The 16,422-nt window shown below is 40.4% G+C and overlaps 1 protein-coding gene across 6 annotated transcripts in view; it reads right to left on the bottom strand.

Annotated features, from left to right (window-relative positions):
• DPY19L3 (dpy-19 like C-mannosyltransferase 3) overlaps positions 1–16,422 on the bottom strand; it is a 77,728-nt gene that overhangs the window by 36,117 nt on the left and 25,189 nt on the right. For 4 of the 6 annotated variants that reach the window (XM_030299625.1, XM_030299627.1, XM_030299629.1 and 1 more), the window contains exons 4-8: positions 14,167–14,257; positions 8,077–8,198; positions 6,972–7,117; positions 5,371–5,494; positions 4,189–4,323 (exon numbers count right to left, since the gene is read on the bottom strand). In XM_030299625.1, the coding sequence (XP_030155485.1) occupies positions 4,189–4,323; positions 5,371–5,494; positions 6,972–7,117; positions 8,077–8,198; positions 14,167–14,257 (618 nt within the window). The remainder of the gene's footprint in view (positions 1–4,188; positions 4,324–5,370; positions 5,495–6,971; positions 7,118–8,076; positions 8,199–14,166; positions 14,258–16,422) is intronic. The other 2 variants (XM_030299626.1, XM_032591505.1) reach the window with 2 other exon arrangements.

The raw sequence follows: 16,422 nt of genomic DNA, 5'->3' as shown, positions 1-16,422 counted from the left end.
GATAGACAGAGAATGAGCAGGGGAGGGGCAGAGAGACACACACAGAATCTGAAGTAGGCTTTAGGCTCTGAGCTGTCAGCACAGAACCTGATGTGGGGCTCGAATCCACGAGCTATGAGATCATGAACTGAGCCGAAGTCGGGCGCTTAACCAACTGAGCCACCCAAGTGCCCCTCATTGGTTCTTTCTTCTGACCACTCCATTTTGCTGTTGGGCCCATCTACTGAGTTTTTAAATTTTCATTACTGGAGTTTTTCAGCAAAAATATTTCTTATTTGCTCCTTATTTGTATCTTCTGTATGTTGTGAGTTTATATTTTTCATTTGTTTCAAGTGTTTGTATGTGCTCAATGAAAATTTTTTATAATGGCTGCTTTAAATTCCTCGTGAGATAATCCAACTTCTGTGTGTTGGTGTTGGGATCTGGTGATTGTTTCTTTTCACTCAAGAGAGATTTTCCCAGTTCTTAGTATAAGAAGTGATCTTCAATTGCACTGTATTATGTTACTGGACTCTGGATCTTATTTAAGTTTCTGTATCAGGAGGCGTCCTCTGTGCCATGCCAGTGGGGGAAGAAGGATGCAGTCTCATTATTTCCAGATGGGGTTAGATCTAGGTTTTCCACTTGGCCTCTGTTGACTTTTGGGAGACAGGGGAGGGGGGTGTCTCATGGCTGGGAGACAATGAAACTTCAGGCTCCCTACAAGGCTTCTGCTGATACCATCCCGGCTGGGAAGGGAAGGGATGCCTCCATACTGCTCCTCACATGGCCCTTCACTGACACTGTTGGGGGTCGGGGGGAGGGTGAAGGGAGCCAAGGAGGTTTGTTACTTTAAACAAAAATGTTTTTTTCACGTTTATATATTTGAGAGAGAGAGAAAGAGTGGGAGCACAAGTTGGGGAGGAACAGAGATAGAAGGAGAGAGAGAGAATCCCAAGCAGTGTCTGCACTGTCAGCACAGAGCTTGATGTGGAGCTTAAACTCACAAACGGTGAGATCATGAACTGAACAGAAATCAAGAGTCAGACGTCCAACCGACCGAGCCACCCACGTGCCCCAAGGCTTATGGTGGTTAAAAGTCTGGCTTCCCTGTTGGTCTTTTCCGACACCATCCTGTCAGGGAGAGGAAGGAATATGTCACTACTACTGGATGAAGGGAAGGGATATCTCACTAACCACTGGATGTGGCCCTCACTGACGCTTCTGGGAGACAGTGAAAGCGCTGCCTCCCCAATAGATTTCTTCTGACATAGCCCCAGCAGGAAGTGAGGACTATCTTGTTACAGCTGGGCGAGGGCGGAAGTCCAGCTTCCCCACTGAACTTCTGCCGATGGAGGTGGGAGTGAAGCTTTTTCCGTGGTGTTTGGCTAAGTACACAATCAATGTCTAAAGGTTTTCTATCTTGCTAGAGATATCCCGCCTCCCCTTTTCTGGTCCTTTGGCTTATCTTGGGACTTCTGATGGAGTCCATTGGGGTTTCCTGGTTGCTGACTTTTCCAGCACCTACTCTGGGATACATGAGGCAAAAGGAAAATCCAAGGACCCCACTGCCACGTTCTTCTTCCAGTCGCCAGGGCTCTAAGCAGCCTGCTTTCTTTTCTTCGCCCCTTAAAATCTTCTCATGTTTCTTTGATATATATTGTCCAGGGCTTTTAGTTGTACTTAGTGGGAGGAATAGAGAGGAGTGCATTTACTCCATCTTGTCTGGAACCACATGGAGTACTTTAAAATTTCTTCTTAGGTAGTGATCATTAATGCGTCTTGTTGTTTTCACAATGGGTTAATAAAACTTTATCAGCCTCCATATTCTTGGGCTTTAATATAAAAAAGTATATGCTTTATAATACCATCTACTGTTCTGCTCTATAATTTCAAAGCCTATACACATTTCTAAGTGAAACTTGAGCTTTTGATGGTTAGAGAGTTTCTTTCTTTCCATCGACCATGAAAAGATGACACACACTGAAGAGGCTACTCTTTCTTGTCACCACATCAGGCTCTGAATCTGCATTACCTTTTTCTCTCCCAACTATTCTGACTCTCCCATTTTGGCATGATTAGAGATCAGTGATTCCAATTTATAAAGACACTGAGGCTGCAAGAAGTTAAACCACTTGCCAAAATTTAAAGAGCTAGTTATTTTCATACTTGATAAAAGCAGCTTGGTTTTGCAACTCAGGATTCTTTCCTTACTAAGCTGCCCCTCCTTAAATTTTCATACTTACAATGACCACCACTAACACTGACACAGTTTCAATGATAAAAGTTTAGCAAAGTTTAGAACCAAATCAGACATAAATGAACTGTTATTCTTTGGTTTTGTGTGTGTGTGTGCACGCGCACACGTCAAAACTGTGTCAAAACTGTATCTTTTATTCTGTTTTCTAGTTTAAAAGAAAACAGAAAAAGAAACACGTGTTCTTTACAGAAAAATTAAAAAGATTTAAAGGACAAAAGGAATTTAAGAACATCAATCACACAGCTGATTGCTAATACTTGGATGTATATCTTTCCAGAAACCTTTCTCACTTTCCCTATATGTGTTTTACTTTTAAAAACCAGATAGGGAAAATAAAGGTTATGTAATACTCTGTTGCACTAATATACCATATTTATTTAACAATATTCTATTGCCATTGACTTAGACTGTTTCCAGCTAGGGTTTTCTTATTACGGCACAACTTAAATGGACATGGTTGATTATTTCCTAAGGATAAATCTCTAGAAGTGAAAGTGTCAGTGAAAGGGAAAGCACATTTTTAGGCTTTTCTGTGAAATTACACTACAGAAAAATTTTATGTATTTGTTTTCAAAATAGCTCAACGTATTTTTTTTTATATGAAAACGTACAGAGTTCTTTTGAAAAGTACTTGCTGGAAAGGGAGGAAACGTGGTATTACATACAAAGAGAGAAAGGCAGACCAGCTGGCCTAGGAATGCGGCCCAGGAGGGACAGAGGCACCAGGCACCCCTTCCCCGGAGCCTACAGGTCACCATGACCAAAGTACACAGGTTACAAAACAGGAAAAGCAAATATAAACAGACTCACTTCACTTGTACACGAGGCTTTTTGAGGCACGTGGAGCTCTATAACCATGATTTAGTATCACGTACACGTACTTTCCACACTCAAACCCTGCTTTACCTTTGCTCCACCGACTTGCTTTCCCTCCTGTATTTTACCTTCATAACCTGCCCCCTCACACTCCATCCAAATTCTACTCTTCTCATTTGTGGCCCGGCCCTAGCCTCCCATTTCTGTGGAAACTTTCTGGCCTGAAAAGAACCTTCTTCTACACTTCAGCACTCCCTATTACTACAAATTAACATTACAGACATACAGACATCTAGTTGTTCTAGCTGTCTCTATCTTTATATCCCAGGCTGCAGCAACACCCGTGCGGATGGGACAATGTCTTACGTGGGTGGTGACGCCCAGTTGTGCCTATCCTGTCCTAGCTGCCTAGGACAATGTCCACTTGCTGGCTGGCTTTAATGTTTCCTAATTCAATTCAGTCAGTCTCTAAAGACCGTTGGTCTCTCTGGACATGGAATAAATGAACACGACTCTTCTGTATTCAACTCTATTGCTGCCTTAGACTTGGAGAGAATATTTTATTACACTGGGAGAATACTTAGTTACTGTTACTTTACTAATGATGAACAAATTTTAAAACATACACAATACATTAAAACACATTTCTGCACGTGAAAAACGCCTTGCAATTAAATAATAGCGGCACATACCACCGTCACACATGGTGAGACAAACAACGGCTTCCTTAAAATTGCCGTTTCCTATGTGACCTCTGGCCAGGCAGCAGGGATTCCCACGCTTGTTAAACGTCACTATGAGAATTTTACGAAGTACCACAGAAAGGTGTCGCCTACCCACTGATTTCCTTGGGGGGAAAAGGCAGTATATCATAAGACATTTTACAAGAGCTAGCTTCTATTTTAAAGTTTAAGTCATCTCTACAAAGGACAATTGATCGAGACCGAATAAAAGTTAAGCTGGTCAAACAAGGCTGCACAGATTACTCAACTTCAGTTGGCCACAGCAGATTTATACTGTAGCTAAGAAGCAGCTTCAACTTCACTGCTCAGCATGTGCACCTCTGGAGCTCGCGCTATGACCTACGGCGCTAAATGACGACTGCCCCACCGAAAGGAGAAAGCGCGGCTCACCTTCGCTGCCGGCAGCATGTCCAGGGAGTCCAGTGTGAACAGCACTAATGCTTGCATCAGCATCATAAACTGATTAAATTGCCACGTCAGACTAAAGAGAAAAGTTGATACGAAAATGGCAAGAAGTGTCAGCCTCTGTGAAAAGAAAACCTGAGTATAATTTACATGTCTCTAGGAAGAAAAAGCCTTGCAGATAAGTTTTCTCAAAAGCAGCCAATGTCTATATAAACCAAATAGAAAAATCATAAACTGTTGCTCTGAAAACCCTTGCACTTGTTATTTGAGCTCTAACTGTCCTAAAGTGACACTGTGCACGGAAACATCCACGCAAGGAACGTGTACACTGTGCACGGAAAGAGTTACATAAGGAACGTGTACACTGTGCACGGAAACATTCACGCAAGGAACGTGTACACTGTGCACGGAAACATCCACGTAAGGAACGTGTACCCTGTGCACGGAAATAGTTACATAAGGAACGTGTACACTGTGCACGGAAATATCCACATAAGGAATATGTACACTGTGCATAGAAACATTCATGTAAGGAACGTGTACACTGTGCATGGGAACATCCACGCAAGGAACGTGTACACTGTGCACGGAAAGAGTTACATAAGGAACGTGTACACTGTGCACGGAAATATCCACATAAGGAACGTGTACACTGTGCATGGAAACATCCACGCAAGGAACGTGTACACTGTGCACAGAAATAGTTACATAAGGAACGTGTACACCGTGCATGGAAATATCCACATAAGGAACGTGTACAGTGTGCATAGAAACATCCACATAAGGAATGTGTACACTGTGCATAGAAACATCCACATAGGGAACGTGTACCCCACAGTCTTATGGAGGCGCTAATGCTCTAACTCACATCTCAAGAGCAACAGCTTCAGGACTCTGACAGTTTCGCAGACATTGTGTGTGGGTTTGCTGCAGCTATTTAAGGGCAGATTATGTAGAGTACATTTTTAACATCAAAAAGGAAAACATTTTCTTTGCAAAGTAGGAGAGGGCTCAGGAAGAGGAAACTTCGTTCAACTCAAGTTAAAAACTGGTCACGGAATAAGAACTATTCCCGTGCAGTGCGACACTATGCATGTCACATCTTTCGAAGTTTCTGAGACAAAACTGGAGAATTAAAAATATATATAAAGTATTATAAAAACTTACCTCAGAAAGAGGCTGTAAGTTTGGTCTCAGGAAATATGTAATTGCTGCTATCTGAATTGCAAAGAATGGCAGAGCCCAATTCTCTCTCAAGGGGATGGTAAACTCAACTCTCGTAGTATCTATCCTGCACAGAGAAAACACAAATGGCCAAAGGAATCATTTTTACTATAATTAGCTGAAAGCTTTCCTAAAGGGAAAGATATAGGACATTAACTATACTTAGATTCTGGTTGTCAGTTCTCGACAGTCATGATATGTCCTCATCATTATCATCCCTGTAATACCAAGTTGCACTGGGAAAATGTAAGGAACCTGTCCCCAGGTATGCAGCTAGCTAAGTGGTGGAACTGGGGTCCAATCCACGGTGGTGATTCCAAACCCCATGGTTAACTGTCTCGCACGTTTATTTCCTTCCAACTTCATTAGTGCAAACTGGCATTGTTTTGCATTCTCCCTCTCCGTGTTTCTCTAGTGCTTAAATCTGAATCTTAAATTTGTCACTGGTAATAATTTTTGAAAGAGCCTCTTGTCCCTCTGGAACAGAAACCGCCAGAGGGCAAGTACAGTTGAGCCTTCACCTTTAGTTACCCAGTACCAAAAGCATCCCCACACATACTGGGCACTCAATACATGTCTTTTATTTACTTTAATAGAACAACAAATTTGCCTTTCATTTACTCGTAGCAAGAATAATATGTTAAAATGTTAAGACGCAGTATACTCTTGGGTGTTTTCATACCCTGCATTTGAATTCTGACCGAGACTTAGCTGGGTGTATGTGTCTATGACTTTATCAGTATATAAAAAGACACAATTTTGTAAGTAATATGTGTGTTTGTGTGTGTGTGTGTGTGTGTGTGTGTGTGTGTGTGTAAGCTTAACCTTTTAAGCTTTAATTTTCTCATCTCTAAAATGTTAATAGTATCTACCCTATAGGGTTGTTAAAAGAATATAAATAAAGCATTTTGTAAAGTGGTTGGCATACAGTAAGCACTCAATAAGGTTATATTAAAAAGTAATTTGCTTAGGATTATAAAGTAAAATCAATATTAGAACTTGTGCTCAAGTTTTAAGACTCGTACTGAACATTGGTGTTGCTACTGTAGATCAGGAAATTAATCAATACATCTTGACTATGTTTTTTAAAAACTGCTATTTAGTGCTCTTGTATTTAGAATGATAGATATTAACTAAGTAACATAAGAACTTCCCTGCATCTGAACAGTCCTTTATGCTTTGTTAATTATGAACGACACACAGCCCTATTAAGGTTAACAGTAAAGATATCATTAAACGTCTTTAAGAGATGAGATATGTGGCCGAAGAAATATTGATCACACATCAAACTGTAGTACGAATGGAATTATCATGGTGATTCTCCTGACCTATAATTCAATGTTCTGTTCCTCAACTGGAAATATACATAAGAAGAACTTTCTACCTTGCTAAAGAAGACAAGTACACAGCACTACGTAAACCAAAGAGAAAATACTCCTACATAAACAAACGTGGCAGAACAACTTCCTTTGAACTGGAAATGAGGTAACTGTGTTTTAACCTACGTCTTCAAAAGGGAGATGGGAAAACGGATTCCAACTCACCTATTCGTGACATACCAGAAAGCTGCCAGCAGTCCTGACAGCCACGTGCCACTAAGGAGCCAGCTGGTTATGTAAAGGGCTGTGACATAGATCGCCTGCAGTCCAAACAAGGTGTAAATATAAAAATAAACTGGCTCCAAATATTTCTGAAAGGAACAAGAAAAAATATTTGTTACGGAAGCCCTAATCCTTTTCACTGTCACTTAAAAAATATGATAGCAGAGGGGTGCCTGGCTGGCTCAGTCAACAGAGCAATGTGACTCTTTTTTTTTTAATTTATTTTTTTGATGTTTATTTATTTATTTGAGAGAGAGAGAGAGAGAGAGAGAGAGAGAGAGAGAGAGAGAGAATATCCCAAGCAGGCTCTGTGATGTCAGCATTGGAGCCTGACGTGGGGCTCAATCTCATGAACTGTGAGATCATGACCTGAGCCAAAAGCAAGAGCTGGCCACTTAACCGACTGAGCCGCCCAGATGCCCCAGAGCATGTTGACTCTTAATCTCAGGGTCACAAGTTTAAGCCCTAAATTGGACGTGGAGCCTACTTAAAAAAAAATTGAAAAAATACATGACACTGGAAATGTAATATTTGGAATCTTGGTGTTAATTACAAGCAATAAACATACATCATCAGTCCTTTTTGTGCAAAAGTGTGTGGGCAGGCAGCCTTTCTTCCCCCCAGCAGAGTAGAAGAGGGAAAGGAGCCCTCGAGGGCTCTGGCTTCATTCTTTAGACAAACTGTACGTCTACCTTTGCCCAGGATTGCCTTATTCACACGAAGCGGTCATTGTGATTTGCTAATTTCCAGTTTTTAAATTTCAAGGATAACTGAGGAGTGACTGATTACACGTTTCTAAATGAAAATATGTACCAGTCTCTAGACTGCACACATATATGATAAGCCAGGAAGTATCTACGTAAAAAATACCTTATAAAAACAAGTAAAAAGCAAAGTTCACAACATATCTGGAGAACACTGGGATACTGTTGCTTTTTTACCAAGCCAGCTGAATATCAGAATAACATATGTGAAAGTTTCAACTTAAGAGAGCAGATTTTGGCTTTCATGTGATATTAACAATTCAGTGTCACAGAACATAACATACCTGTATGGGTAGAACTCTATATAAAATACTGAGAAAAACTTCTTGGTAAATATTCATTCGTTGGAGAAGGTTAATTGTCTTCATAGACTCAGTTTTGTTATCATATATTAAGCCATGAAAACCTAAGGTTGATATTTGAAAGATCAGGAAAAAATAATTATAAATTATTCATTCATTTAAAACCATCCATAGATTCTTTAGTGTGTGCCAGAGAATGTGCTAGGCATTGGGGATATAATAGTAAGCCAAAAACACAGTCCCACCCTCAAAGAGCTTACTGTATATTAGATGGACATTTACATGTTTACACAAACATAGGTAAATTATAATTCTCGTGCATACAATGAAAAAGAAAAGCTCCTATGTTCTGTTATAATAATGTAGGCAAGAGGATTTTATATCCCTGCTCTGTCCTCCTGCCATGAGGCCTACAATACCTCTTTTGGGGGTGTAAGTAGCCTCCCCCGCTTCCCTGGGATAGGTTTGGCCATTTGACTTGCTCTGACCAATGGCATATGTGAGAGGATGTGACATCTTTTAATAAAAGATGATGCATGTTTCCACCAGCAGTGTGGCTATTTCCCTCTGTCATGACAACAGCAGGTTCCAAACGGGGGCTGGATAATAAAAGCAAGAGATAAACCTGTTGTTGCAGAATTCTATGGCTATATCGAGGTCATATACCACTGCAACCAAGCTGAGTAATTAATAGAAGGCATGAAGAGAGAGTTCATAGAAGAAAATATGCATATAGTCCTTACACATATGAAAAGACGCTCAACCTTGCTCCTACTGTAAGTGCAAATTAACACTACACTGAGATACCATTTCTCACCTATCAGCTTGGAAAAAAAATTCAGTCTGACAACAGGGGCACCTGGGTGGCTCAGTCGTTTTAAGCGTCTGACTCTTGATCTCGGCTCAGGTCCTGATCTCATGATTTGCAAGATGGAGCCCTGCACTGGGTCCTGTTTGGGATTCTCTCTCTCCGGCTCTCTCTCCCCCTCCCCGGCACGCTCTTTCTCAAAAAAAAAAACTTAAAAAAAGAAGTCTGACGACATACTCAGTGTGGTTCTAAGGAAGTAAGGTCTCTCATACGCTACAGTTGGGAAAACAATTTTAGCACCACCAAGCAAAATTACATGTGCATTTACCTTTTGATCTGGCCTAGAAATCAGTCCTAAAGACAGACTGGCAAAAACACAAAAGAACACAGGCCTCAGATCATTCCTGCAGTGCCCTCTTTAAAAGCAAAAGATCAGAAGCAACCAGATGTCCATCAGCAGGAGGTGTTCTGGACTGAACTGTATCCCTCCAAATTTCTGTATTAAGGCCCAATCCCAATGCGTATTTGGATAGGGTCTATAAGGAGGTAATGAAGGTTAAGAGACGTCATAAAGATAGGGCCATAATATGATAGGACTGGTGTCCTCAGAAGAGGAACAGACAAGAGAGAGCTCTTTTGCTTTCTCTGTGCACACATACAGGGGAAAGGCCAAGTGAGGACACGGCAAGAAGGTGGCCATCTACAAGCCAGGAAGAGAGGCTTTACCAGAAACCAACCCTGGCAGTACCTTGATCTTGGACTTCAGCCTTCAGACCTGAGAGAAAATCAATTTGTGTTGTTTAAGCCACCTGGTCTGTTATGGCAGTCTTGCCAGACCAACAGAGGCGTGCTACAGACTGTGTGTGTCCCACCAGAACTCATAAGCTGAAGCCCTAACCCCTAACGTGATGGTATTTGAAGGTGTGGCCTTTGGGAGGTAATTAGGGTTAGACAAGGTCATGACAGTGGGGCCCTCGTGACGGGACTAGTGACCTTGTGGGAAGAGACACCAGAGCTGGCTCTCTGTCTCTGTCTTCCACGTGAGGGTGCAGCGAGAGGTGGCTAACCGCAAGCCAAGAAGAGACCCTTCACCAGAACCAGGATTGGAACTCTAACCTCAGACTTCCTGCTTCCAGAACTCTAGGAAGCTAAATTAGTTTTTTTAAGCCACCCAGTCCATGGTATTTTGTTATGGCAGCCTGAGCAGATGAAGACAAGAAAGCTACCTGAATAAACTATGGTTATCCACACAAACGGAGTACTATGCAATTACAAAAAGAATTAGGAGTATCTTCATGTTATATTATAGCGTGATCAAGATTTTTGACAAATGAAAAAGCAAAAAGAGGAGAACAGTATATACAGTAATAAACGAGATATATGAATATATAAAGTATTTGTTTATATTAAAAATACTGAGACTAGGGGGAAAATACTGATAGTAGAATAAAACAAAATCTAAAAAAAATGGTTACTTAAAGAGTGTAGAAGGAAATAAGATGGAAGGGGTGGGGGGGGGAAGGACACCTCCCTGAATGCTCCCTGTTTTACTGTTTGACTTTGGAACCATGTAAAATAAACTTTTTTTAGAAGTATAAAAAACCAAAATAAAATTTTTTTACAAAACAATCCTGGAAAAAACAAAAGAAATATAAAACAAACCTATTAAGTTGGTGGCTTGGTCACACAGAAAGAACTCTTACCAATGACAGAGGAACGTGAAAAAAAATTGTATATATATACACACACAGACATACACACGTAGTTGGTTTTATCTTAAGGACAAAAAGAACTACGAAGACAGCCTGAATTGTTTTCAGGTAATCATATTAGAAGCAACATAATTACTACTGCACTGAAAGTATTGTTGTGTGTGTGTGTGTGTGTGTGTGTGTGTATACACACACTGTGTGTATATGCATAGTCGTACACAACAGCTAAATGATGTTAATATTGTAAGAAACCAAAATTTTCAACCTAAGAAGAGATACAAATAGAAAATCAAAAAAAGTAAAAACCCTGTTATACTAACTTTGAACTGACAATAACTATATTCCTATTTTCTCCTAGGAAAAAAAATTCACATCTCCTGCCTCTTCTCACTAAAAAGGACTGGAAACAAGGACCAATCTAGTAGTAAAAAGTATCCCTACCATCGATCCAAACTGTGGGCTCTAAATAGCCACTAAAGAGAACTGAGTTCCTTGGAGAAATGGTGGATCCTAGGTCAGGGTGGAGATACACAAAGTGGATAAGAAATATCTTGTCATGCCAAAAAGCGAGGGAGTTTTCAACGACTCCTGGAATCATGTCAAAAAGACAGCAGCCAATCTGAAGGGCATCCCGCTGACCAAAGATTGGACAATTTAAATAAGAAGAATAATGCAAAAGATCGAAACACATCAAAGATGTTAAAAACCCATGCTTTCTGAGGATATATAAAAGGCAAAACCTTTAGCGGATGCAAGAGGGCAACTCATGCTAAAACACAGGGAAAGGAGCAATCCAACCTTTTCTTTAAGAACTGAAATTCCGAGTTACCAAACAGTTGATGAGAAATCATTGTTCTCTAGAGACGAATTCCCTCTGATAATGACGGAAGGAATTATAGAATTCAAATATTACTGTCCTTAGGAAGTTAATGGCTTTAGGTAATGGTCACCAATGGTGCTAACCCATCAGAGGAAAGGCTAAATGAGAACTTAGTATTGGATCAGTCTAAACCCTAAAAGAGATGGTGCACATTATGTGCCCCACTATGGAAGTGGGCACCACGTGTTTGACAGAACCTAGACCTGAGCACGCCTCCAGACCCAACTACCAATTCATAGGAGATACAGGCAACAGAGAATCATGAAATGACACCACGGGGCTCCTGCAATATCCAGAAAGTGAAAAACTATCAGACAGATGAATCTGGGGTTTCAACAAAAAATTACAAGAAAAAAAGATGGAAAGAAACCTACAGATTAAAGGAAACAAGGAGACAGAGCAAATGACTGCAATGTGTGGACTTTATTTGGATCTCAAAAACTGTATTAAAAATCTGCAAGACAATCAGGAAAATGAGAACACTGACTGGGTATTTGATAGTAAGAAATTTCCCAATTGTTTAAGTGTGATAATGGTAACATGGTAATACTTATGAAAGGGGTTGCCACCCTTTAAAGAAATACACTGATATATTTACAAATGCGGAATATGACGTCTTGGGGTTTTTCCAAAATAATCCAGCTTGAAGATGGCGGGTAGAGAGGAGACAAGATTGGTCATGAGTTGGTAACTGCGGTAGCTGGTGACAGACAGGTGGAAATCCATCAGAGGAGTCTCTCTACCCTTTTATATGTTTGGAATTTTCTAGAAGGAAGATCTTAACAAATGACTTAGATGAAATGAAACAGAGGAACCAATGAGTTTGTGGTGATAGAAAATACTCATATTTACCTTTAAGAGCAACTCTGAACTTTAACACTATTGGTATTTTCACAGTTGGGGCCTGATAATTCTTTGTTCTAGGGACATTGTAGGATGTTTAGCAATATCTGTCGCAGTTCCGTCCATTCCAGTAGCACGATCTTCCCAATCTACCCCAGCTGTCACAACCAAAAATGTATCTGCATGTTTCAGATGTCTCCTAGGGACACAACTGACCCTCCATAAGAACCACCACTTTAGAGGATGCTAGAGAAGCAAATCACAACTTTGAGAACTCACGGACTCATTTTTCTCAGTAGTCACATTCTATTAAGTTGCAGTGAAAACTGAATTAGCAATACTGAGCCCTGTAGGAAATACAGGGTTATATTCTTATGAGCCTCTGGTCATGAAGTGATCGACATATCACCTTGATTTACGTGTTTCTGTTTAAAGACGTCTTCTTTAACGTATACTAGCAATTCATTAACATTGAACACATGGCCAACAGTATCTAACTCATAACTGAACAAAGCTTATCTGACAAACATGTTTTCTCGGTGTGCCTTCTTCACAGCCTGCTTGCACTCAGGAACTCCAGACAGTGATTTAGCACTACGCTGGGGGCCGTTTTAAACCACAAAATCACCAACAAAAGCCACAAAAATGCAAAAAACATGGCCCCAGGTGGACTGTGAACAGGATGCTGTAGTATGAGAGCTGAACACAACAGCAGGGCTCCACCTTGTGGGACCTCAGCTGGGAACGTGCCCGTCAGGTGGTGAAAACTTTTCGCTGCTCTGCACAAGCCTGCGAATGACTGCAAAAGCACCACAGATACTGATTCTGGGGTCACAAATACGTGTTAGTGCGTGAGTTTGGAAATATGGACTCTATGAATAACGAAGATCAACTGTATGGGGAAAGGAAATCAGCACTTAGCCTGCCTTTTTGTATAAACCGTACCTCAGGGTCACCAAATAGTTGATGAGGAAGAGGTTTCTTAAGTAACAGAGTTCCAGCTAACAAATACAAGAGGAATGCAGAATGTCACTTTTGTTAACTACTGAAATAGTGGGTATAGGCAGTGAGCATCAGTGGCTGCTAAAACCACTTAGTGAAAGGCTGATGGGTAATTAGCCTTATTGCATAGGAACCAACTGGTTATATTTATGGCACAAAAAGAAAGATAACATTTCATGTCTCCCACTGTAATAAAATTAGGAGAAGTACAAAACATCACCTGTGAAGAATTCTTGCCAAAAATGTATCTGAATCCAAGTAAAACCTAGCAAATGTCCAAATATGCATTTGGGGCATATCTGTCAGGTGGAGCATATCAAACATAGACGAAGTAGGAGAGATCCTTTTTGGGGTTCTATTAGATGGAGTAAAGGTAACGGGTACGGGCTCTAAACCACTTACAAACAGTGAAAATGTGGGAAAATGGCAACTGCAAGGTAAGGGACTGAATGGGAACATTGGGGACAAGGACAACTGTAATTTTTGTTTGTATTACCAAAACGCTTCCTGTTTTTAGACACTACTCCTTCACCTGCGAAGACTTTTTCCAAAATGATCAGGAGAAAAACCAGCAGCAAAACCAGGAAATCAGAAACAGATGAATTCAGAGATGGAGTAGAGCTGAGGAGAGGAGAGTTACATTAAGTATCACATAACTGCTTCCAGAGCCAAACACTGATGATGTTGGCAGGGAAAAACTACACAAGTTCACAGAAAAGCTACACAAGTTCTATAAAGCATTCTAAATGCCTTAGTGCAAAAGTATGTTTGGCGGAAATAGCGGAAGGGGTGAAGCAGATCCCACTAAAGTCATCAGCTATAATTACCTTGCATGAGGGTCGGAGCCTGCAGCATTTGCTTGTAGTAGGAGTAATACAGTCCACATTCTGTTCTGAATGAGATCTCTCGCTCCACTTCCTGAAATAAAGTGAGGTCTACTGGGTTTACATGACCTAGTTTGTTTTTTTTAAATCTATCGTCACTGTAGAAACGGGATCCAGAACTACAACTTAAAAGGAAAACAAACAAACACACAAAACCTCTCAAAATATAATCTTAAGAAATTCTGGCAAACAAGAACAATAGAAGGCTGATGATTGGTGAAGCTGGGCATGTATTACAGGAGTTTATTATACAATTCTCTCTGCCTTTGTGGATGTTTAAATTTTCCATAACAAACCATTAAAAATTGTTTTTTAACATTTATTTATTTTTCAGAGACAGAGCACAAGTGGCGGGGGGGCAGAGAGAGAGGGAGACTCAGAATCTGAAGCAGGCTCCAGGCTCTGAGCTGTTAGCACAGAGCCCCATGCGGGGCTTGAACTCACAAACCGTGAGACCACGACCTGAGCTGAAGTCAGATGCTTAACCGACGGAGCCACCCAGGCACCCCTATAACAAACCATTTTAAAACATGGAGACAACTGATTCCATCTGCATTGATGTTTCAGAGTTAAGGTTTTTCTTTTATTTCACACAAATTAAAACTTAAAAAAAAAAAATACCACCAATTCTTATGTAATATTAGAATCAAAATAGGGACAGTGTAAAAAAATCTCCCAAGTGAAAAGAACTATAATTGCGTTAGACACCTACCTAAAAGCTAACAGTATTATGTAAGATTAATAATTTTCTTTTTATTCTAAGAACATAAGGTACTCTTAGTAAAATGAGGCAGACCTTTTACATGTGAATTTCAGTTTGACAAATATAACCTTGGTGGAAAGACACTCTTGTAGGGAAACAGATACAAAGAAATATTCAATTTTGTAAAACTGAAAATTTAAAGTGATACCTATTAGTCAATTTGGTTGTAAGGTGCCATCAAGAAATTTAAAATTTAAATTAACAAAATACGGAGGCAACTGGTAAGGAAGATGGGGAAGACATTCTGGACTAGTCATATTACTATTCTTAGATACTGTAGTTCATATATGTAAAAAACAGTGTAAGTGAATGAAAATTATAACTTATGTCATTATAGATTCTCTTACACCAACGTTCAAAGAGCCAGGTCCTGGAATCTGGCACACACTGTCTGAAATGTATTTCCATCTATGTGCTTCCTACCGCAACAGATCCCTATTCCACAAACCCAATTTTATTGGGGGAGGATGATAAACACGAAACATGGTATGTTCTAGAGGATAAGCTGCTTCTAATACATCTTTGTTTTCCCCTATCTCTAACTATTTTTCAAATCATAATAAACATCTCATGAAAAGAGCCACCCAAGCTATTTATCTTCAGACCTGAAATTATTTAATGTACTCCTTCTACCCTTTAAATATTTCTCCTACCCTTAAAAAATATATAAATTGATTCATGAATAAAGCATTGAATAAGTACTCAGTTATCCGAGTATAAATGTCCAATTATTGACCTTCAGAAACAAACTTATGTTTTATCATTGTTAACCCTTCTTTAAAAAAACAAGAGGAGGGGCGCCTGGGTGGCTCAGTCGGTTGAGCGTCCAACTTCGGCTCAGGTCATGATCTCGCAGTAGTTCGAGCCCCACGTCGGGCTGTGTGCTGACAGCTCAGAGCCTGGAGCCTGCTTCGAATTCTGTGTCTCCCTCTCTTCCCGCCCCTCCCCCCACTCATGCTGTCTCTCTCTCTCTCTCTCAAAAATAAACAAACATTAAAAAAAATAAAAAAATAAAAAACAAGAGGAGGGTGGAGTAGCAAACCTTATTTACTGGGCTTCCTTCTGTAGAAAACAAATTTATCTTGGGGAAATCAAACATGGAAAACAAGGACCGGGAGGGTTCTGAAATTCACTTTCACTGGCACCCTCGCTTTATAAAAAGGACAATATGGGGCGCCTGGGTGGCGCAGTCGGTTGAGCGTCCGACTTCGGCCAGGTCACGATCTCGCGGTCTGAGTTCGAGCCCCGCGTCGGGCTCTGGGCTGATGGCTCAGAGCCTGGAGCCTGTTTCCGATTCTGTGTCTCCCTCTCTCTCTGCCCCTCCCCCGTTCATGCTCTGTCTCTCTCTGTCCCAAAAATAAATAAACATTGAAAAAAAAAAAAAAAAAGGACAATATGTGATAGAGCTCTTTTAGCTTCTGCATTTGCTACTGATT

The sequence above is a fragment of the Lynx canadensis genome, chromosome E2, assembly GCF_007474595.2.
Source record: "Lynx canadensis isolate LIC74 chromosome E2, mLynCan4.pri.v2, whole genome shotgun sequence".
NCBI lineage: Eukaryota > Metazoa > Chordata > Mammalia > Carnivora > Felidae > Lynx > Lynx canadensis.
Note: the sequence above shows the minus strand (reverse complement) of the source record. Positions and strands in the feature narration are given on the sequence as shown.